At 48.4% G+C, this 23479-nt stretch overlaps 1 protein-coding gene across 27 annotated transcripts in view; it reads left to right on the plus strand.

Moving 5' to 3' along the window:
* TCF4 (transcription factor 4) overlaps positions 1-23479 on the plus strand; it is a 239643-nt gene that overhangs the window by 188639 nt on the left and 27525 nt on the right. For all 27 annotated transcript variants that reach the window (XM_080371942.1, XM_080371943.1, XM_080371919.1 and 24 more), the window contains 4 exons: positions 8308-8413; positions 10457-10590; positions 13939-14071; positions 23367-23434. In XM_080371942.1, the coding sequence (XP_080228068.1) occupies positions 8308-8413; positions 10457-10590; positions 13939-14071; positions 23367-23434 (441 nt within the window). The remainder of the gene's footprint in view (positions 1-8307; positions 8414-10456; positions 10591-13938; positions 14072-23366; positions 23435-23479) is intronic.

Consider the following 23479-nt stretch of genomic DNA (forward strand, 5'->3'; position numbering starts at 1 on the left):
GGTGCCAGGGACCCCGGGCATCCCCCTTTGCTTTGTTCCTTCTGTGATACACGCTCAAAACCAAAAAACAGTCCAGGGCTACTTAGTTATTAAATGGACAAATAAGTAATATTTTTTTTCTTGCTCTTCGTTTCTGTCTGCTTTGTTTTCCTCTTTCTCATCCCTGGGCCTTCCTCTTGCCGTAGGTGGCCATCTCCCAGTTTCTCCTTTGCCAGACTTCGGTGTTCTCAGTTGGACTTGACAATCTGCAAGGGCTTTTACAACCAAAATGATTCAATGACTTTCCTTTTCTTGTTGCTCTCGCTCTTCTTTTTCTTTCTCTGATGCCTGCTGGAAAAAGCTGTGCTTTGGTGGGACCATTTGATGAGCTCTGCCGACATCCCAGAAGAACGCTGCCAAGTTAGAGCAGAATTCACCTGCGGTCCCAGACCTCGCTGTGGGTGGAGGCACTTGCTCTTGCATTGCTTTGGTAATGACCTGGGACAGCTGCATAATGAAAGAAATCAGAGTCCGAATAGAAAATCTCCAGGTCTATTTATGTTATTGTTGCTTTTTTAGCGTGTGTATTGCTGCACAGGAATGACATAATGTTGTAAATTTTTTTAAATTTTTTTTTCTCTAAATTAGTTGACCCCTTTTTAACTTTGGGTGTTCACGAGATGCAGTTATTCAGCAGTCCCATCTGGAAGACATTTTAACTGAACAGAATCTGCCGACTTAGAGGATCTTATAGGGTGGGATAAGGAAAAAAAGTCAGGCAGCTAATGTTTAGGGTATGCTGAGTGTGGGGCAGCTCTTTGTGTGAGCAGCAGTTCCTGGTAGGAGCGGAACAACCAGTGCGCAGCAAATAGGTGGTTTGTTCCAGATTTCAGTGTTTCACCTCAAAACGAGCTGTGGTTTGTAAAACTGGCACTTTGTGGTGGCTTTTGAGTTGACTTCAGGCTTCCTGAGTTCCTACTTGATGGTGTTTTTGCGCGGATGAGAGGCAGGGCTGCAGCGGGAGGGGACGGAGACCTTCTGCCGCTGCTGGGCCGGTCCTGCAGCACAGTGGTGCTGGTGGGCATGGGGCGCACAGCACCCCCGGCACAGAGCCTTCTCTGAGAGGCATTTCGGCACAGGGGGCTGCGCTTAATGAGCCTCACTCAGAATTTTTAATAAGCACGAGCAGCGGGAGAGGAGGCCATCACGGGAGCGAACCCGCCGCACAACCTGCAGTGCAGGGCACGCGGTGCATGGTGCAATGCACGGCGCGGTGTGTACCGGAGAGCTGGCGTCGAGGGATGGCCGTGGCGCAAGCAGCGATGCGAAGGTGGTGAGGGTCGCGCTCAGCCTCCCACCTGCACTACCCAACCTGTGCTGTTAACCCTGGGCAGCCCCCTGCCCGCCCGCGGGCCCTGGCGGCAGGGGCGGCATGCTGTACAGGTGGTTGCCCTGCCCATGTACACTTGTTTTTCATGGCGCACCGTGCACTTAGCGGCTCAGCGGGACCTGCCATTTCATACCCCTCGCGGGGCCAGGGGGTGGTTTGCATGTGCTTTTCTGTGTTGGGGCTCATATGGTCTCAATTACCATTTGATGGCAACGCCAGGCCCGAGGCCTTTCGCGTGTTTGTCCTGTGAGAAAGATCTGGAAGAGCCGACATCTGGTTTTGATTGCTGCAATTGCAGGTTGATAGAATAAACGCAGGGTGAGGTGGGTGGGTTTTCCTTCCGGCCCCTTCCAGGCCGGGCTGGTAATGTGCTTCACTGGCGGGGCTGCGCTTTTCATCAGCGCCCGCCACCCCCGCGCCCGCTCCTCTTCCTCTCCCCCCGCTCACCCGCAGCAACATGTGGCCGAAATTAGGGACCTGTGGTTTGAAAAGTGCCCTTCTGCTGGAAACCTGGAACAGGTCAGCCCATGGAAAGGGGGGGTCTGCTCCTCGCACATATTAAAGTACAGATTTATTTTTAATTTTTTTCTTAACAAAAAGCTGGGGAAATTCCCGCCTAGCCTTGCAGGGCCCGTTGCTGATCTGATGGCAGAGCTGGGAGGAGTGACAACAGCAGCCGAGTGTGCCCCTCAAGTGGTTGTAAAAGAAGGAGTAGTGAATTTATTTTCCAATTACTGTTTTTTAAAAACACTTTCATTTTTAGCCTTGCTGATAAGAGCGTTTCCCTGGGCGCGCTCAGGCTGGGGACCGCGCTGCTAGAGCAGCTCTTCCCCTGCCGCTGCCCGGGGCATTGCCCCACTCTCACCTGCCGCCCGGCACGTGGGGACCTCCTGGACCCTCAGCAGCAGTCCCGGCTGTAGGAATGCCATAGGAGACAGGTTGTGATGAGAAGGTTGCTGTACCTGGGAGCACAGAGAGTGGTGGCCAGCCCTTGGCTGGCTGGCGGTCAGCCCAGATGGAGGAGCCGGTGGGTGCCACCAAGGCGGGGGTCGGTGGGAAGAGGTGGCATTGCGTGGCCGGCACAGCGGGCTCGGCGAGGCTCCTGCCGCAAGTGCTGGCTGCTGGGGCAGGTACTCGCTTAAGAGAGTTTTTCCCTCTGTGAGAAGCTGACATCTGCTAATGCAGAGCATCTTGTTCCAGCGAGCAGGTTTATTCCTCCTGACAGCTCTGATAGCCAGTACGCTTTGCCATTTGGTAATGGACTTATAATTTAATAAATGTTCTCTTTGAGATCTTAATTTTAAAGGAGTTTCACCGTGTATTTCAAAGTCTCTGGACTACTGATTGATGGGTTTATTCTCTTTCGCAAATATTTCCTCCTAGCAGGTACCTATGAAAGTCGCTTGCCCTTGCGTACGGAAATAAGCTGCTCTCAGTCACAGCCGTGTTTTACAGCTTGTGCTTTACGGTTGTGCCGTGTGTGCCAGGTAATAGATTTTTCCCAGTTTCACCCTGTGTGTGAAGGCTGGGACGGGGCTGCCCGTGCCCCGTCACGCTGATGCAGCCCTCGCACTCGAGGGATGCCCTCCCGTCCAGCCTGCCTCATGCAGAGCATCTTGTCAGTGGGGGAAATGGAGACATGTTCCAATCTGAGGGGAAATCTGAAATATTCTGGCAATGGTATAGCCAGTACCTGCGAGAGGACAGGTGGAGGGAATTGAGGGGAAGAGCCAAGGTGGAAGCCAAAAAGAAAACCTTTCACATCTCCTCGCTCGAGCTGGGTTTGCAAACACCTGCAGCCAGCTGCCCCCCAGCTCCCTGATGGAGCAACTATGGGGGGTCGGGGGACTGGCCCGCCCCGCAGAGCCTCAAAGCTGGAGGCATCTCCTGGTACTGGGCAGGTGCACACATCCCCACTGGCGATGTCCGTGAGGGGCAGCCGCATCCCTGTCCTGGCGGGGTCGGGATTCCTCCCCCCCAGCCTGTGCCAGTACCAACCAGCACGCCTCCGGTTACTCCGTAGCTGACATCCTGACTTACTAATAGGCATTGTCAAAGTTGGTTGTCATTTATTTGATGGACTCTGGATCCCCAAGGCTTGAGCACGGCGCCACAGGCAGAGGGCACGCGCATGGTCCAGCCCACCCTTGAGCATCAGGGATGCTCAGTGCGGCTTGGCCAGAGGCGTTGGGGCAGTGCCCGCCGCATTGACACCTCTGCAAACCACCTCTCCCAAGTACTAAAAAACTAAAGATGTTGAAAACGTGTTCACAGGACAGTGAGCTTTCCAGAAGAATCAAAGAAGAAAAGGTGTTTGGAACTTGCAGGCAGGCTCCCAAAAATGGCAACAATGTGATAATCTTTTTCATCATGTCACGTTACAGAATGGTGTGGTTTTCCCAGATCATTATTCATCATCTCTTCAAACCTCCCAGCATGAGTCAGAGTGATTTTCTAAATTCAGGCTCTCTTTTAAGAATATTAACGTCTTTTAAATCTGTAATATATTTTCTGTCAAATCAGAAAGTCACTTGTACTCATCTACAGTTTACTCTCTCTTGCCTTTTAGGAGACAGCATTTCACCATTTTTACCAGTGCCATAAATTTAAGCCATTTTACTTTAGCTATTCTGGATCAAGTTATTGGGTTGTTTTCTTTATCATCTCTTACTCATGATAATTTATGTTTCTGTTTAAACAGGGTTATCGGCGCAATTCCATCTCTGTAAAATTGTCTGGCAAACATTTTTTGGTAGATTATTAATGTGATTAAGTAATACGCTTCTTGCTTTTTTTAAACATTGCTTTGTGGAAGAATGACACAAAGACAGGGGCTGGTCAGAACATTGTTCATCCAGTTAGTCGTCTCCTACACTCTCTTTATTGCCTGTTGAAAATAATGGCAGTCACGATGATACAGTGGGGAGCAAATCTGAAGACTTCTGCACATTTTAACAGGAGAGGAATTTCCATGTGTGTTCTTAACTAATCTCGTGATAACATGAGAATCCCACTGTGATAAAAATCTGAAAATAATGAATATTTATGTTGAAAGAGTGACACTTCTTCAGGAAATACACAATTTTGTTTAAATAGCTACCTTATATCTCCTCAAATTCTTCCTATGACTAAGCCTGTCACAGCAAAATGAGTTAATTTGCCTCAGCCCAGTGGCTTTCACTGTGTGAAAATTCAGTTCTAAAACCAACAGAAGAATAAATCAAGTATCCTGTCTTTAGTGAGGAAGAGTTACACCCAGTTACATGACACTTTGTAAGCTGGCATTTATTTTGGCTGGTTTTCCCATCATTTCATGACTGCCAGCCTCCGTCTGCCCTCCCCTGCTCCGACTGATGCTTTGCTTTGCTTTGCTTCCCTCCTTGACCTCCGAGCTGACCAGCCCTGTACCAGAGCCTTCAGGCAGGGTCTTCATACAGCATTTGTCCCAGGCTGAATTGCCGCCCTGCCCCGCCGCGTCTCCCGTTGCTGACGGGTCGGGAGGTGGGTTGGAGCTGCTGGCAAGTGGGAGCCGAGGGCAGGGACCTGCCCCTCCGTGGGCATCCCCAGCCCCACGGCACGCTTCTGCTGCCACCGTGGTTTTCTGTAAGTTCATTGAAGTGCTGATCGTGCCCGTCAGGGTTATTCCTGGAGAGCGTTCCTATGGAGCCCCGGCGCAGGGGCAGTTGTGGCTCAGGCACCCACCGCAGAGACTCTGACCCCACAGCTTTACGGTTCAGTTTGACAACAAGCAGTGAAGCGAAGCAAACTCAAATTAGGGAACAAGTCAGCAAGAGGTGTAAAGTACATACTTGCTTTCTTTACGGTGCATACGGGGAGCTGTCAGAGCTGGGTAACTCATGCTGTGCAGGTACTGCAGAAGGCTGAGGTGCAAAGCCAAATTTCCATCGGGGACGGGGGGGGGGGCTCTCCCAGGGTGATTTTGGTGGAGCCAGAGGCATGTCTGAAAGCCGCTAGGCTGGGTGGCTGTGGCACTGCCGGGAGGACCAGGCATGGGTTGAGGTGGATGTGTGTCATGGTGAGCGGGAGGGCTGGGCTGTGTGGGGAGAGGGGGGTGAGCTGGGACCGTCCCTGCGCTGGGGCAGGGGAGGGAGAGGTGGCGGTCACTCCTGAAACAGCGGGAGTGAGTGCAGGGGACACAGGAGGGGTTTTCTTTGTCTCCTTCCAGGCCAGGGCCACCTCGTTTTTCCCAGAGCCGTTCTTACAACATGGTCGTTGGGATGCTGCTGGCGGCATTGCCTCACCGGCGAGGTCACCCATGGGGTGTCCGCCTGTCCCTTGGGAAACCTCCCTGGCAGCCAGGGCACACTGTGGGCTGCCTGAGCAGAAGGGATGAGAGCTACGAGCTCGCTGGGTAATGGGAGGGCAAGGGGACACCCCCCCTGAACACCCCTCCCAGCCCTTCCTGGGGTCCCTCCGTGCTCCACGGGCACAGCCCAGAGGGAAGAAGCGCAGTGGGTGCAGCCAGCACGCTGCTGTTGGTGTACTGGCTGCTTTCCGACCTGTGTGCTTACTGCCTTGCTGGGCACCGCCTGTGTTCAAGCACCTTTTTTGCCCCCTGACATGTCCCATCTGATCTTTTCAGGATTAAATCTGGTGTTCCGTTACCTTTTGTGAAAACCTCTGTGGTTTCTGCCGGGCTGTTCACTGGGTGCTGCAGGACCTGTGTGAAGCATTTCTGAAGGCAATGCAGGAGCAGCGGTGGGAGGGGGTGTTGGGGGGAGGCACCCCCGTACCCTCCCGCTGACCAGGGAGCGGAGCTTTGGGCTGACTGAAGCTCTCCTTCATCCTGACTCTCAGGATTTTCAACAAGCCACTTACCTGTGTTCCTGACATCCCCTCCCTTAGCTGAACAACAGCACTCATCCTGAGAATGTGCAGAGGGGCTGAGGTCAAGAGGGACTTTGCCCCTGGCCACAGGTTGAAGCCATCACTAATGTCCCATGCCAGCTCGCTTTCTGCATCACTCAGCATCCTGAAGGGAGAGCTGACCTGAAGACGGCAATGCCGGAGGTGCTAGTATTAGTGACACTTTGGGCTGCAGCTGGTGCTGGGCCTGACTGATGTGTGCAGGGACTGATCCTGGGGTGGTGGACCCCCCAGTCCCTCGCTGTCATGGCGGAGGCTGGGATGTGGTGCCTGGCGAGAGCACGTGGCAGCCCTGCTCCAAAATGACAGCCTGGTACCCAAGGGCTGGGTGCCCCTGCCTGACCAGGGCCAGCCCTGCCCACCCTCCCGCAGGCAGGCAGCCAGCAGGGTTTTGGTGGTTACTTGTAGGTATTTAAATCATATTTTATTTAATACTTACATTTGTAATTTTATCCAGTGAAGTGCTGACACGCGAGTAGAACGTTGACAGTGGCAGCAATCGCAGCGATCACATCCCGCCCGGTGTCCCATGCTTGGTGGCGCAAGCTGGTGGCTCGGCAATGGGTTTGGTCGGTAGGCAGGGGGCTGCATTGCCTTTTAGTAAAAAACCTGTGTTGGTCTTGACTATTTTCGCGAGACTTTTGCTTTGGTTGGTGATGTTGGGCTTGTCCCAGGCCCCGAGCTGCTGCTGGGGCGAGCGCCGTCAGGCTCACAGAGCCAGAGGGGCTGCTGTGCCCCTTTGGGATGCGATGCCGGGCTGCCCAGCCCCATCCCACCGCCCTGCTCCTGGCTGGGGCTCTGGGAGCCCCGTGGCATGGGGGCAGTTGCTGTGCAGCCCCTCGGCCTTTTGGTCGCTGCTTTTTTGGGTAGGTTTTTATTTTTTAACACAAGAAGCTCTTTGCTCCCCCTGCCCTGTTGGGGGGATGCCGGTGGAGGAGCCGGGCGCCCTTCCCAGCCCCGCCGGCGGCCATGCTTTGCTGGTGGATTTCTCTTCCCTTTCGCTGTGACCTGCGAACGTCGGAGCAGGCGCTCTGCCAATTTTGTGATCTGCTGCCTGCTTCAAAATGGAGGCAGGAAGGTATCCATTTTCATCAAGGAGATGACAGTGCTTCAGTCTTCCTGACCATCTGGAGAGAGGCACCTCCAGCACAGAAACAAAGCACGGAGGAATATAGAGAGAATATAGGCAGAGGGAATAAATTACGTTGTAAATAATAAATTGCACTTACCAGCCCGGACTGGGTTGTTGGGGCTTTTTTTGGTTTTGTTTTGGTTTTAAATGCCATCCTGGTTGGAGTAAACTAAAGCAAGAAATAGAATCTGTATTTTCTAAAGGCAGGTTGCAGGAGGCTCTGGTGTATCAGTAAACAGATATAAGTAAATGAGTGTTTTGGCACACGGGCTAAGTTTATTGCACAGACAAATACACTAAGTCCTAAGAAAGGAGGAGTTTTTTCCCTGATGTGCACAGACGCTGCGTTGGTGGTCTTGTGTAGATCCAGGTTTTTAATAGTCCCTTCAAGCTTCTCTGGAAAGAGCTTGATCATGGGAATTTAATATCCCAAGATATGTTTGTAATTTTCTGTGTTCTTGATAATGCTGGTTTTCTAAATTATTTTTTTTTATTATTTTATTAGTTTGGGAAATAACGTTTTTTACTTCCTTGCAGTGCTTTCAATTTTGTTCCTAAGTGGGTAAAGTCTGTATGCTTTCATATGAGAAAACCAGCATTGTTTCAAGTTCTTGTTTGTTTTAAGCTTCGTAATGCTCTAGGAAGAACATATGTGCATCTGTTTGTTCGTTTTATTTACAGAAATACATAGTTTGACAAATATCTTGCACATATCCTTGTTTAAAGCTGGAAAATGTCAGGCTGGAGTTTCTTTTGAAGCTTAGAATTTATTTTCCAGTCACACATATACTGAGGGTTTTGTGTTCTGAGAGAAGAATTATGTGGTGTTGTGAACGGATTTATACTGAGCAAGGTAAAAACTCAATATTTCTTTCCTGCTTCCTGCTAAAGGCATACTAAATTAGTCTTTTTTCCTTAGGTTTATGCCCCGTCAGCAAGCACTGCCGACTACAATAGGGATTCACCAGGTTATCCATCCTCAAAACCAGCAGCCAGCACTTTTCCTAGCTCCTTCTTCATGCAAGGTAAGACGCTGCTTTCAAAAGGCAATCTGTTTTGCATACATTTTCGGTGTTTGTATTTTAGTTTATATGTAGTCGAGGCACGCTGGATTATCGTCTTGTGGTCTGTAACATTACCATTAAAATGAAGACCTGTCCGTCTTTGTCTGACCATTATGCCTCTGAACATCTTGTTTTGATCCTGCAGTGAAGCAGCATAGTGAATAACTTGCCTGCCTCTTATCATCCGAGGTTCTTGAAGCATTTTCCTCCAGCATGTGTGTGCGCATCTATATTATGTGTATACTAGATCCACACGAATCTGGGCATGTACTTTGTGCACTGTTGTTTTATGCTAATGAGAAAGATTTTATCTTAGGTCAAGTATATGGTGCTACAAGTGTGTCTGTTCACCTGCATGTGGCATTAGAGCAACCCATGTAAAATGAAACCCTTCCCCTTGTTTGAGGATGGGGTCATAGTTTTCATGTCCTCACTGCCACCATGTTGTATTTCTTGTGGTGGTTATGTGCAAGTACAAAGAAATTTGGTACAGCTTAGTAAATAAAATTCTTAGAGTTTGGTGAGACCTACACGCAACTAGGGTACTCATCTTTTGCCACATTTAGGGCAAAAAAAGGAGCTTTAAAACACTTCTACATATAATCTCTGCTTTAGGCTAAGCAAAGAGCAAGTAGATCTGTTTAATTCAGCAGAACTGCTTGGCCAAAGTATTTGCAGGGCAAGGGATTGGATTTTATTCCATATACAGATATATACTTTCCATTTCCCACCCTTGGGAAACAAGAAAGAAAAGCAGAACACACCACTTTTGTGTCCCCACCACCTGAGGGTCATGGGCGCTGCTCAGCATCCCTGGGGCTGGCTCAGCTCCCCATCGCAGGGCGATGGGACCAGCTTCTGCCGAGCGGTGGGAGGTGTGGGCTGGGGCTGGAAAGAAAACGGTGCTCTTGACTTAAAACACGAATAAATACTGCCCCAGGAGCAACCTGCTATGAAACTCCTCTGGAGTTACAAAGCTGGGGATTAACAGGCTTCTAATGATATCAAATATTTACCCTTTGTAGTGCTTAGCCATTCTGTGGTTCTAAATGTTATTTTCTGGCAGATTCATATTGAAGACATAAATCTGAGTTAAATGACTGTTCAAACAGCCATGGGAAGGTGATGCTAGAAGTGCTGCTGCCACCAGGGTGTTTGAAGTGTATAAATAAGGCAGGGCTGTAGGGGAGGCATAATAATTTTTTATTAGACCAACTCCTGTAGTTTGAAAAAGCCAACAACTTTTCCATCCCATGTGCCCGTCTTTCATGTCTGCTGATCATTATGGAAAAGTTATCCTTTTTTTTTTTTTTTTTTTTTTCGGGGTGGGGGTTGTTGTTTTGTTTGTTTGGGGTTTTTTTGTTAACACATTGGCATTCTTCCAGTAGAAAATGCATTTCACTGCATTATTATAATTCCCTTTCAGCATGTCTAGTTCAACCACCCGGTTTACTTGATACAAGTTGGGGAGCCCTCTTTGCCCCCTTGGGCGCGCCCTGTACCTGGGCAGTGAGCTGGGCTGCAGGATGGGTGCTGGCCTTAGGGGGCTTAAAAGGATAAACCATACAAGTGTTGCTACTGTGTATTTTAAACAAATAAACAAAAAGCAACAATGAAACAACTCTGAAAACTTTCTGGAGGTGAAATATGTGAAGTGGAGATTTTACAGGATCCCTCCCCAGGTGGAGGCTTCCCCAAGGCTGGTGATACATCCTTGCTCCGTAGGCTGCAGGGGGTTTCATTTCATCCTTCAGACTCTTGTCCCTGTTGAATTTTGTTATAATTGAGTTTATGGTACCAGAGCAGGAATAAAGCAGCAGGAAACTTTCAAGCCCAAGTGGTGCGACTGTAGTGAAGCATTGCAGGATGACACGAGTGGTCACTGTTGCTCGGTTCAGCATCATTTGTACTGGTGCTGAAGCCCCGTAGCCCCGTTAGGATGGAGCTTGCAGAGGCACGTGGCCGCGGCTCTGGCACCAGTGGGGTTCCCCTCCTCTCTTGCAGATGGCCATCACAGCAGCGACCCGTGGAGCTCCTCCAGCGGGATGAACCAGCCCGGCTACGGGGGCATGCTGGGCAACTCTTCTCACATCCCCCAGTCCAGCAGCTACTGCAGCCTGCACCCACACGACCGCTTGGTAAGGCGGGGGGAGGGGGGAGGCGGGGGGGCACATGGCATGGGCATGTCTTGGAGTTGTGCCGCTGAACTGTTCTCCACGCACCGCTACAGCGTTCCCGACTCCGCAAAAACGAGTTTGAGGCAGCTTAGAAAACCTTCAAGATTTTATTTAGGTTCTGCTGAGGGAAGGAAACCTGTAAGCTGCAGGGTGGCCGGGGGGGGGGGGGGGGGGGGGGGGATGCTCTGGGGAGCGCAGTGGAGGGGTGGGTGCTGGCTGGGTGCTGGCACGGCTTCACCCTGCCTGCGGCACCAGCGCGTGTCACTGCCGGGGTGCCGAGCCCCCCTGGTGCAGCGGGGTGGGGGGGAGGAGATGCAGGCAGCTCCTGCGTCGCAAGCAGGCGGCTGAGGCCGTGTTGGTGCACTCTGCTCCCTTCGTGGCCGCTGCTGACACCTGCGCTTTCCAGAGTCCGTGATTTATGGCAGTCGGCATGTCCTGTGCCGGGCCAGGTTTATAGATAACTATCTAGCATCGATTTGCTGCTTTAAAAAAGGGAGAATTTTTTTATTTTCTCTGGTACATCCTGCTCCCTAGCAGGAGGAAGCTGCTGGGACCGATCCCATATATTGTATTGGAATAAGATAAAATTTGAATTAAATCTGATCTGAGTATGGTTTAAGGGATATTTTCCTAGTATCATGGCTGAACTGATGATGTAGAGATAACGTGGGGTTCCATCAATTCGCTTTTTGGTTGGCTTTTGGTTTTAAGCGAGCAGTAAAGAAATTAACAGCCAGCCAGAGCAAAGTCATATTTCTCAAAATGTGTGGAACACTGTAAGCAGAAAAGCTTTTCTGCTCTGTACCTCTGCTTTTCATTCTTGGAGGCTGTTGAGAAGGACGAGTAATGAGGAGTACTGGGTTTAAGGGAGGAAGGAGTCCGTTGCCGTAAAGTCAGCAGAAGCATCGTTCAGGGAATAAGAATTAAACTTTACTCTTGCAAACTGAAAATCAATTTGCAAAACAAATCTTTAAAGTCTTACATTTAACGAGGTTAGCACGCTGCTATGGAAAATTAATAGGAAGTCAAAAGCAAAAGAAATTGCCCCAAAACCTGCTTAATCATGTCCTTATAAAAGGCATAATTAAGGCACTAAGCAAACTTAGCATAGCTCTGAAGTGACAGGCATATATAACAACAATTGAGCACAAGTTTTAAAACCCAATTTCATCTCATTCGTTACCTGCATGGGTACTCATCCATTGGAATTAGGTGGCTTCTTATGGTGGCAGCTGAGGGTAGAGGTAAGACAGCAGAGTGCCTTCATGGGGCAAGGCGGCGAACATTTTGGCATTTTTTACCTCGCTTCTGAATTTCTTGGGCTTGTCACCTGTAGGGTGTTTATGAAGAACTTAAATATTTATGTGATGCCAAATGGGTAGGGATGTTCCACCAAAACTCGACAAAATGTTTTTCTATGCAGGTATTATTATATTTGCCCTAAATTTCAGAGATAGCGAGAACCACCAATACTAGTCCAGGCTGTAGCTGCTCAGTGCCGACGGTGCTCGTACTAATCATTTATGTATGGCTGGACTGGCAGAGCCTTCTGTATTTTGGGTAACACTGGGACAGAAGGGAGGCAGTGATACTTCTAAATACTCTCTGCATAATTTCTGCTGGAGCATCAATGAGAGGTCAGCTTGTGATTTCACTTCGGTTCCCTGCAAATGTCCTTAACTGCTCACTGACCTGTAGAGAAAAATGCATATAGCAAAAGAAAGAAAGAAAAACTGTTGCTTATTATTTTTGCTTTCTCAGGCATATCATAGATAGATGCATTGGAAAAAAAAAGATGCAGATATATAATAGACAGATCAATAGATAGAGATAGAGAGATAAATAAATAGATGCACTGAATACAGAGAGCAGTTCTCCACTAAGCTATATTCAGATCTCATGTTTTTCCTAAAATGTTTAGCAAAAGCCACTGAAAAGTGAGAGAAGCCAAAACCAGCCTTTCGGTACATGTCCCAGACCAGCCGTTTCGCAGGGCAGATGGATGGAGTCACTGGTGTTCAGGCCACTGGCCTCAGCAATCGTCGTTTGCTCATTTCTCCATCACACGAGAAATCCTGTTCAGCTGCGCCGTTTTGGCTGGTTGCGTTTGGGACACAAGTCCTGGAGTGGTTTATGATGTGTCAAAGCCTGAAAACGTTACTCAGACCTCAGTCAGAGTTGATGGTCGTTTTTCCATGGATAAGAAAAAGAAGTTTGGGCTATGTTGTTTACATTCTTTGAGATAACTTCACAGTATTTGGTTACTTGGCACTTCATGACAAGAAATCCTGTAAAAGTAATTGAATAGTCCAAATGAAGGGAAGGATGTTCTCAGCTCGCTTACTCTGAACGACCTAGGGAGGCAGAGGGCACGGAGATGATCCTTCAACACTTCAGTGCCTTGATCCTGGGCCAGGTGCTGCCACGTGTCTCCAGCTACCCGTGTTTCTAAGAAGGCTTCGTGTCAGAGTCTCCAAAACCTAGAGGTCTTCTGCAGGACCTTTTCTCTGCTGGGGGCAATGCCATGGTGGAGATGAAAGCTGAGCATGTTCTGTTCTAAGACCTGTCTGCACACAATGTCTTATGCGCCGATGAATAAAAGACTATTGAAGAGTGACGAACAGCACTAATATAAGCCGGGTTTGTAGTAATGCAAGTTCAGCAAAACATTTGACCACAGCAATGTTGGGTCACAATAATAAAGGTCGGATCCAGCCATAGAGCTACTAAGGTCTTCTGTGTGCTGCCCAGATGCTTGTCGCACACTGGTTTGGAGAGCTTGATCCAGCAGGCTTTCAGTCGTCTGTCGCACAGAGGCACCACAGTGGGAGGGAAAAGTGATCCAGCTGCCTACCTGGGGGGCCAGGGTGGTTTCTTACGGCACATTTGGTGATACCAGCTATGCACATCTTGTAGTCAGATTTCATGTCAAAAGCAGTGTGGGGTTTCTGCCACTTCCCTTGGAAGGCTGCTCCTCTAGCCAGGAGTTGTCCCTGTCAGAACAGTTGGCTTGGTACATCACCAAACTTTTCTTTCTTCTCTTTGCATCCCTATGGTAGCATCATCAGTTATGAGCTGTCCACTGGGGATACTTATCCATATCAGATAGGTGCATGCTGTGTCTCCTCCAGAACGTGTTGAGTTGGGGTAGAAAAATATATTCCCTGCCTAGTCTTAGGGCAGCATTCTGCTTTTCTCAGTTGTGTGTGATACCCCAGCACTTGGGACTGGGACAATGTAAGCAGCATGCTGCCTTCTGTGGTCTCAACGGTTAAAATACTATCTTTTTTTTATTCTTTTTTGCCACAGAGCTACCCATCACACTCCTCAGCAGACATCAATTCCAGTCTTCCTCCGATGTCCACCTTCCACCGCAGTGGCACAAATCATTACAGTGCATCTTCTTGCACGCCCCCTGCCAACGGGACGGACAGTATCATGGGTGAGTTGAGGTTGGGCGCTGCGGCTGCTGCCGGAGGCTCTCCCTTTCCCTCCTGTCTCCCCTCGCATCTGCTCCAGCGCGCTGGGCTAGCACCAAAGAGCTGAAATCAAGGTGAAGAGTTCTTTGATGGTGTACGCCAGGTATACTTCTTCAATCAGTCTCAGTGCAGGGAGATAGCAAGGATTTCATGGGAATAAGTACATCATAGTTGACCTTCACCTCCTTTGCTCATGCATTTTACTGCTGCTGCTTCTTTTTGTGAATGAGATACGTCATTACAGCCAAGCACTTTGCTTCAGGGTCTGTATGGAAGGCAGTGCCTGATCCTGATGGTTTTGAAGTTTGATTTTATCGTCTTTAGTGAACTTGATCGCCTGCAGTGCCACGTGAGGTGATACTTCTGTATCACGACATTCCTCCCCTTCAGTTCTTTGCAAGGTTTCCACGTGGTGTGGGGGAAGCAGCGACAGCGGCATGTCCCTGTGAGGGAGAGAGCCGCCTCTGACATTGCCGAGAGTGGCTCTGTAAATCAAGAGCATACCTCTGTGTACTTAAATATTTGGCCAATACCGGTTCATACTTAAACACAGGAAATAAAAAAATATTGCTTTGCCTCTATCTCAAAGAGCAAATAAAGCTAATTAAATAATTGGTAAATAGGGAACACATCGCTGGACACATGTTTCGCATTACACACATGATTCTGTATTGGATGACTGCAAGCAGGACTAATGCAGTAAGAATGGAGGGTGGGTTCAAACATTAACACATGGGCATCATATTTTTCAAGGTCTCCGAACAAAGAAGAAACTAAATACAGTCTCTTCTTAATTTGTCACTGTCTGAGAAAAATGTATCCCATTTCAGGATAGCATTTCTGTGCTCAATCTTGCCATTCCATTGAGAGTTCTTCCTTTACAATGTACTGCTGCTTCTGTGTGCGTGACACGTGAAAATCACTCTCTTTTCTCCCTCAAAAGAAGTCTAATAAAGTCCAGTTTAATTCAGCCATCTTTCCACCCCTTGCACAGAAGCCTTACAGAAACATTTAGGGGTGCAGAGTCTTCCAGAGGGATGTAAACAGGTAGGAGTGCGAATGCAACCTCCTGCCCCTGCGCTTCGAGGAGACACCCAGAAAAGTGCCTAAATTTCCCATGTAAAAATGTGTCCAGATTTTCGTCTGGCTTTGTCTGCTGAAAAACCCAATCTGTGAATCAGAAGACCAACAATTCAAAGACGCAGATTTTTTTAGCAGCTGTAAATATTCAACAAGCCGTACTGCTGGGCTGTGTCTGAACAGAGGGCTGCAAAAGTATTTCTTGTGTCGAGTGCAAGTCCTGTTCTCCTCCTAAGCCAGTGAACCTCCCCTGAAGGCTGGGCACACGCTTTCCTTCCCCGATCTCCCTGGGGAAGCCGTCTGAGCCAGCCCAGCTGGGAGCCGATGTGCCCCCATCCCAGTCCTCGGGTGAGAGGACAAGGAACGTGGTGGCGTAGCCCTGCTGGGACAGACCCCAGTGACGGTCGTGCAGCTTGGAAAGGCAGCAGGGAGAAAATACTTCCAAGGGACGATAGGATGGCATTGGCGGTGGTTAATTTTATGCTAAGCATTGGCTTTTTATTTTCAAGGTCTGAAGCAGTGCGATGTTTAAGCAACCAGTTATTGAGATTGAGCGCCTTTAGCATACGCTGTACGAGTCTATCATATCCATCTGATGCACGTATTAATCCCACTTGCTGCTTTCACTTCTAATGACATGTTGTTTGTATGACATTATGCACTGTGACATGCAGCTTTTCCAGGAGAAACATTATGTGCATTTCCCCTTGAGGCACTGGTTTCACAGTAATTTTATTACCAGAGCAGTCACATAATACTGCACTGTATATTTTACAAGAATGTTAAGCTTCCAGTTACAGGAGGGTGGTGAACTGTCGCGCAGTATAAGAAGAATATGACTTTTATCCAGCAATGTCACTTCCTCATAATTTGGGAAGATCATCAGCTGTGAATACTGAGATGGTGCAAGTTTTTCCGCTCTTTGTAACAGAGAAACATAATTTCCAGTCTGCTGTTTCAGAAAGCGCTATGCCATCAGAACAGCGTGAGTTTGTACTAGAATTTAAACTATAAAAAGTCTGGCTGAAATTCTCTAATAGAAGGCTCCAGCCTATCGGTTACACTAGGTGCTTTGCTAGATACAATTATACTTGCTGAGATACTGATTCCTGGAAGTTTATTCAATAATCTAAGATTTACAATCAGGATCCCACCAGAAGGATGTGAAAAGGCTGTACTTCATCATTCTGTCCCTTCGCTTTCCAGTGCAGAATTGTTCTTTGCAGAAACATGCTGAGAAAGTTTTAGGAGATGAACTGTAACAATAAACACGCTCTTCAACAGACTTAGAATCAATCCATCAAAAGGTCTTTCGTGATGCCTTCAGTACATTAACAGTCTTGTGAGCCGGGGAAGAGCTCACAAGCAAAAGCGACAGCTTTGGCGGTGGTTTAAGGTCCTGGTTTACAATCCCCTTCCCAAGTTATCTTAGTCTTCTGCATCACGCCCAAGTTAGCCGATGCTTTGTGTCAGTGGAGCCCCTCCTGCTCACCAGGGGAGCCAGCGTTCAGGCTCACGTGTGCCCAGCTGTGTTCTCTAATACGAAGAACATTTAGACCAGTGCCCTGGTTTCAGCCAGGATGGGGTTAACCCACAGCAGCCAGTTTGAGGAGATAAAGACTGGCCTTGGTAGATCAGAAATGCCTTGCTGCTTCAGGCGGGCATCATCTAGCTTAGCATTCCGTGGCAATGTGTGATCCCAGGCATCTCTGCAGCTCCTGCCCTTCATGCTGCCCCAGCAGTCAGGGCTGTCGTGTCGGTGGGGCTGCGGGGGACATTCCTGCCTGCTTCCTCAGGGACCTGTTCATGGACCTGCTGTCCGTGCTGTCATCGAATCCCCTTGGAAGCGGCTGAAGCTGGCTGCTGGTGCTGGCTGTGCACTTGCTGCCTGTGCTGGGTAGATGAATTTCTCTTACCTGTTTTAATTTGTTTTCCACCTGAGTGTTGCCTTGCTCTTGCCTCAAACCCGTGTCCACCATCAACTAATGAATTGAAGCCTTTCTTCCAGTCCAGATTTGGCTGCTCCATCCCAAAAGCCTAGTTAAAGCCCAGTGCAGAACTGTCATGCATAACCTGTGCCCTTCCAGGTCTGGAGGACGTTCGTGGTGTTCCTCACACTGGGTCGTTTGGTGTTTTGCATAAGAACTCGAAAGCATCTGTCCTTCATGTCCTGATGAACCAAACGCTCATCCATGCAGGGGTCCTGTCTCCAGCAGAGACTGGAAGGATTTCCTTGGGAGGAATATAAGAACAGAGCAAGGATATATGGTACTTTCCCAGTCGTTCCAGTGCTGGGTGCGGCGCTGAGTATTTACGCAGCTTGAGTTTCTTCTTTGTGAAGTGACCCAGCCTTTCCTGGCAGCTTGGCCTGGCACAGTGACCTTGTGCTCCTCCTCTTTCCTTCTGACTCTGCTCCTTCAAGACCTGCTGTCATCCTCCCAGCTCCTCGTGTTGCCACAAGCAGCAGATGGGAGCCTTTCTGCCCTGGTGTTTGGGTTGACGTAGCCTGCGTCATGCCCTGCTGTGGCAGTGCCTTTTCCAAGCTGGAGAATCCACATTGAGTCTGTCCTCTAAAGGAACCACCCTCTGTTTTTTCTGACTTCGCTTCTCTTCTGTAGACCTTGAAGCTCTTTCTTGATGGACTTACCAGATCTTTACTCTGTATCCAAAATACAGGTGTGTTGTGAATTCACAGAGGGACATAACTCGAGGGGAACCTTCCTTCGCAGGGGGTCAGACCAGATGACCTCCAGAGGTTCCTTCCCACCGCAGCCGTTCTGTGAGAACAGGCTTCGGGGTTGTCTCTGCTTTTTGCCCAACGTTGCTCCTTGGGGGCAGCAAGGGGCTGGTTCTCCTGCTTTACCATCAGCTCAGGTTGTCAGCTGATGGCACGCTGTAGCTCTAGGTTTCCTCCTCTTCCTGGGCTGGTTATTAGGTAACGAGAGCCTGCTGGTGTGTATTTATGGCATTCTTTCACCCCATGGTGGTTGCCTGGTGTTTTTCACGTATGTATGGCATTTATTGCCCAGCATGTTAGCGTTACAGGAGCTGCTCTTTACGCATAACATTTGAGTTTATTACTGTGAAGCAGGGTCTTGCCAAACATCACAACCTTGGCGTGTGCCATGTCTTCTTCCAGGCCATGCAGGAATATGTTGAACAGTACAGATCTGCACAACTGGGAATTTTCTGGTAATACTCCTCCCTTATAAAGCTAACTCCTATTTCCTGCTCTTGTAGTCTCTTGTCTCAATCATCTGCCAGAATATCCTCACCTCCCTGTTATCTGAAGACAGTTTAGTTTCTTTAAGAGCCTTTGTGAGGTGGCTTTGTTGAAAGCTGAGAGTACAAATCTGTTACATTTTCTGGATCTCCTGCATTGGTGTGCTCATCACGTTTTCAGAAGAATTCAGATTTGCAAGATGTGCCTTCCCCCCACAAAAGCCATGTTGGTTGGGCAGTGTGGTGGGTTTATCCGTGTGTGTTTTGCTCTTTGTTCTTTCTCCTAGTAGAGAAGTCAGGTTTGCAATCCGGTGGCTCCTTGAATTTGCAGAAGATGGTTTTCAGTGTTGGTTTTTAATATTTTCTGCCTTGTTTACTTCAGCACTAGGTTGGTCTAAGCAGTCGGTTTTACACTGTGGTTAGAAGTTAGGCTCTTTTGTTTTTGAGTTTCTTGAGAGCTCTTAGAAACGTCATTTGGCTCTTCTTTATTCTTCATTTTATTGATTTATTTTAAAGCCTTTACATTGATGCTTCAGTTGGAGCCAATTTTTCTGACTAATCCCTTGTAAAATATCATCTGTCCCACGGCAAGGCAATGAAAAGAATCTGTTTAGCATTTCTGCTGGTACCCTTTTTTTTCCTTGAATTCTGCTGTTGCATTTTGGTTGTTTGCAGACCCCACCAACTCTCCGTCGTTGTCCTGTTTTCTGATGGGCTTGAAAAAGCTTTTACGATTAACTTTGAAGCCATTAACAACTGCTCTTGGAAAGTACTTTTTTGGTCTTACACATAACTTGCATTGTGTACTTGCCCAAGACCCCCCCCTCTTGCATGACCCTTGCACAACACCTTATGGTTTTCTTCCAAAAGCTGAAGGGAAGCCGAAGAGCCCTTGATGGATGTGGTGACAGCCTTTTACTGAGGTAGGAGCGGTATCTGTTCTGCATCCTACATTCTGCAGAGAGGAAAACCACCTGAGGATCAGTTTTACGCAGAGGTGACAGAGCAAGGTGGACCCTGCTGTACTGACCCTACACTTATTTCTGAGTTTGTTGAGCCGGGTTTGGCGCGCCCTTGCAGGTTACCTTGTGAATGCCTCTGCTGGGAAGAGGGATAGAGCTGCTGGGGAAGCACCATCCATGTTTTTCATCAGATTACTCTTCGGTGCATGGTGACAAACCTGATGCCACCTGGGCTGGGCTGCAATCCTTCTTCCCACGACTCTTCCCCAGCAGCCGCTCACACGCGGGGAGTGGGGTCTGCACGGACGTGCTGTGAGTGTCTGCATCTGTCTTCGTAATGCATGCCCCAGCCTAGTCCAAACACACTTTCTTGCTTTTTATATACGTTTTCTTCCATTCGGGCTGCTGTTCCGGACAGCAGCAGTGCTTGTCTGAGCTCAGGTAAATACCCCGATGGTTTAAACTGGGCAGCTGTAGTGCAGACTGAAGCTGTCAGCTAAGCTTGGCCCTGCCCAGCCTTTGGGGCATCAGCGGCCATATTTAAATAAAAGTGATGGACCAGCAACTGTGCGATATTAATAGAAACAGTTGATTATATTCCATAGCCATTTCCTATGTAAAGCAGCACTGTACATTACCTTTCTCTATAGAGGTACCCTGGGTTGTCTTTTCCTATGAGGTCTGGTTCTTACTTCTGCAGTGCCCGCTCCCGGGGTAACGTTAGTGTTCCCCCCTCGCTCCCGAAGTCTTTGCGCTCTTGCAGCAGGCACTCCTTGCTGTGTTTCTTCTTAAGGCACTGTTTCTTTGTTCTTCCTTCAAATAAAGGGTTTTCTCTATTCATCTCCAGATTTCCATCATGTCCCTTACATTACCAAACTGACAGCTACAGCAAGTAATAGTCCACGTGGTTAGTGATGTAAGAAAGAAAGACAAGACATTAAAAAACCCAGCTGTGTGTAAGTAATCCCAGCTATTCCTGTGACATGAACACTTTCTGAAGATCTCTGTCTACTTATGTTTATCTTGGTCTTCCACGCAGAAGGAGCCGTGGTTCCCTTCCTTTGCCCCCTTTGTCCACTGCCCCAAGAACCCAAAGCACCCAGGGTGCGCTCCACGCTCTTCCAGCCATTCCTCGGGCTCTCGCAGCCTGCAGCTCAGAGCTGTCCCACCTGGGCTTGCATCTGAGGCTCGTGTTCAGTAGCCACCAGTGGAGGATGTTCTTCTGCATGAATTTGTCCAGTTCCTTTAAAAATCTGTTTATATGGTTGGCCTTTGCATACCTTAAAGCAACAAGCTTCCCCATCTGACTGGACGCTACTTCAAAAAAACAGCTTTTTTTGGTTTGTTTCAGTCTTTAAATGGGGAGAGCAACAAATAACAATGTGAGCTCACCTTCCCCGTGTTACAAACCTCTACCATATTGCTTTCCAAGCATCCCCTTCCCAGTGAAGCTCCTTCTTCTCTGCCTAAGGGAACTTCGCACACTGCTGCCCATCCCTGCAGCTCTCTCCCTGTATGTTTTCCAGGCCCACTGCAGTAATTTGTCTTCAAAGTCTTTCAGGAGAAGTTTAATATTGGGTCTATCTGAAGAATTCCTTTGTTCTTAGCAGTAACTGATGTAAGCCATGGCGCGGCTCGGCGCTGTCAGGTTTTGGAGAGCACGTGGAGCAAGACCGTGGTCCCTGCGTTCGCTCCTGCCACAGGACCAGAGCAGCTCATCTCATCAGGAGAAACCAGCCTTCAGACAGACAAATGCAGGGCTTGATTTTAGAATAATGCAGTTAGAGTCACTTAGAAAAAGGAGAAAACAATGCATGATTTACATTTAGATTCACAGTTCACTTTAGAGTGAAGTAACTGAATTTCTGGACATCTGCCTGGTATTATTCAAGTCGCAAACTGTTAGATTGTGATTTACAACATTAAATTACCCTGATCAGTTGTATCTCTAGCTGACACCGCCTGTTCTATCTGTCTTCATGTTTTTTTCTGTGTCTTTATACATCTTGATGCCTAATTTCAAACTGAGCTGAGATCACAAATAAGCTGCCATTGGCAGATGAGCACATTTTCAAATATGCAGTAAGAAAAGTAAAAGTTTAACTAAAAAAAAAGGGGAGAAAAAGAAGTCGGCAAAGACGTGCTCGCAGACCGCACGGCACTTATTTGTCCAGCAGCATCTGGCATGCACGTAGACCCCGAGGCCTTTCCAAAGGAGGATGCTGAACCGTCTGAGTTACGCAGTCCAATTCCGTGTAAAGATGCTGCATTTCTTAAATCGGATAACAGGCACATTGTGTGTGAGAAATACAAGGAAAATGACGTTCTGTGCCATTTTCTTAAGGTTTCTGAACTAGACCTTGCAGAAGCTGCTATGAAAATGTAGGGTTTGGGGTGGGGGGGGGGTGGTCAGTACCCCATACCTCTGACAGCAGAGACAGGGTACCTGCTGAGTGAGGACGGCTGGGCTGGAAGGGGCAAGGGGTGGAGGCTAGGGATGAGGCAGTAGATGAGAGAAATGCATTCGGGGGGAAGATCAGAGGAGGTGGAGCAGCAAGGTTGCTCTGGAGGGGGACGGCAGGGCATCCCCTGGACCACAGCTTTCCCAGCTGCTGCTGTGGAGCTGCGACGTCCGCAGGCAGATCGGCTCATCTGCTTTGAGTGCTGGGCCAGCTGCTTTCGGTTATTAACGTCTGTAGTTCCACCAACAGCCACAATCGGAGAGCTGTAAAACGGATCCAACCCTGCTCCTTCCCATGCCCTGCATATTTAACTGAGTAACGCTGGGGTAAAACTTGTAGGAGGCTTTTTAATATTACTTTTGAATGACCAAAAAAAAGTGCCTGCGCTTGCACTTTGTGGTACAACTGTGAGCAGTTTGGTCCTGGAGTCCTTTTCCTGGGGGATGCCCCTGGCTCGAAGCAGGGCTGGGTTTGCTCCTGAAGTCCTCTGGGCACAGGATCCACGGCCTCCTGGTGCCGAGGGGCTTGAGGGAGAGACAAGGAGACTGAAGCCCTTCACACCCTGCTGCGTACGGGATCCTCTCCTGCATCAGCTCTCATGTCCCAGACATTAATCCAGGCTTTCAGGGATGGTTAGCAATGGCTTATTTCTCATTTTCTGGCCACCTGGCTTAGGCTCCTGGGAGGTGAAAGCAGAAGCGTTGGTCGTGGGCAGCAGCCAGGCAGAGCTGCACTTTCCGTTTCTAAATGGCCCATATAGATGATGAAACTGGTGGGGTGCTCCATCCGTAGTTTTCTTCCATTTCTCCTGTAGTGGAGAAGTTTCCAACCTGTCACTTGAGCATGAGAAACCGGTGGCCTGCTACACCATGATTTTTCTTGCCCTAAATTCCTTATGTAAAAGGTGCAATCCCATCACCTAAGAGATGGTGAAAAATCAGTTCATGAAACACTTACGGGGTGTTCAAGTGAAGTGTGCAGGAACACTTGGGAAAAGTCCCTATGGAACTTAATAATGTCTGTAAAACACACCTTGAGAAGTATACAGAGGGCCAGGGTCACAGAGTAAATGAGGAGACAACGAAATAGTGGGTAGCTGCTTATTGACGGCGCTTTGGCCTTGCCTTGCCAGGGGGGCTAGGGCTGCCCGGAGCCGGGGGCAGGGGAGGTGAGCCCTTCCCAACCCCAGCTGTGCCTTGCTGGGCGCTCACATGTTTTCTGTACCTTTGAGCATCTTCTACTGGTAGAAGCCTGTAAAACCCACTTTTTTTTAGTGTGTTTTAGATAGCCAAGTACTATCAAATATACCATGTATATTTTTAAAAAAACAGCATGTCAAGTATATATTTGACTTCCAAAAATGGAGCGAGAATGTGTTTGATATCTACCTTAGCAAACAAACTAATGGTAATTAAAGAGTGATTTTAATGTAATTAGCATTAAAATGCAGTTAAATGAAGAGTAAGTGGACCAGGAATAGAAATCGATGGTGTCTTACTGTCTGTTTTTACATCGAGTCTTTTGTTTTTCAGCAAACAGAGGAAGTGGGGCAGCAGGCAGCTCGCAGACTGGTGATGCGCTGGGGAAAGCACTTGCCTCTGTAAGGAAATATTTACTTTGGAATACACGTTTACCATTTTGAAAG

This window comes from Falco punctatus (genome assembly GCF_963210335.1).
Source record: "Falco punctatus genome assembly, chromosome: Z".
Lineage (NCBI taxonomy): Eukaryota > Metazoa > Chordata > Aves > Falconiformes > Falconidae > Falco > Falco punctatus.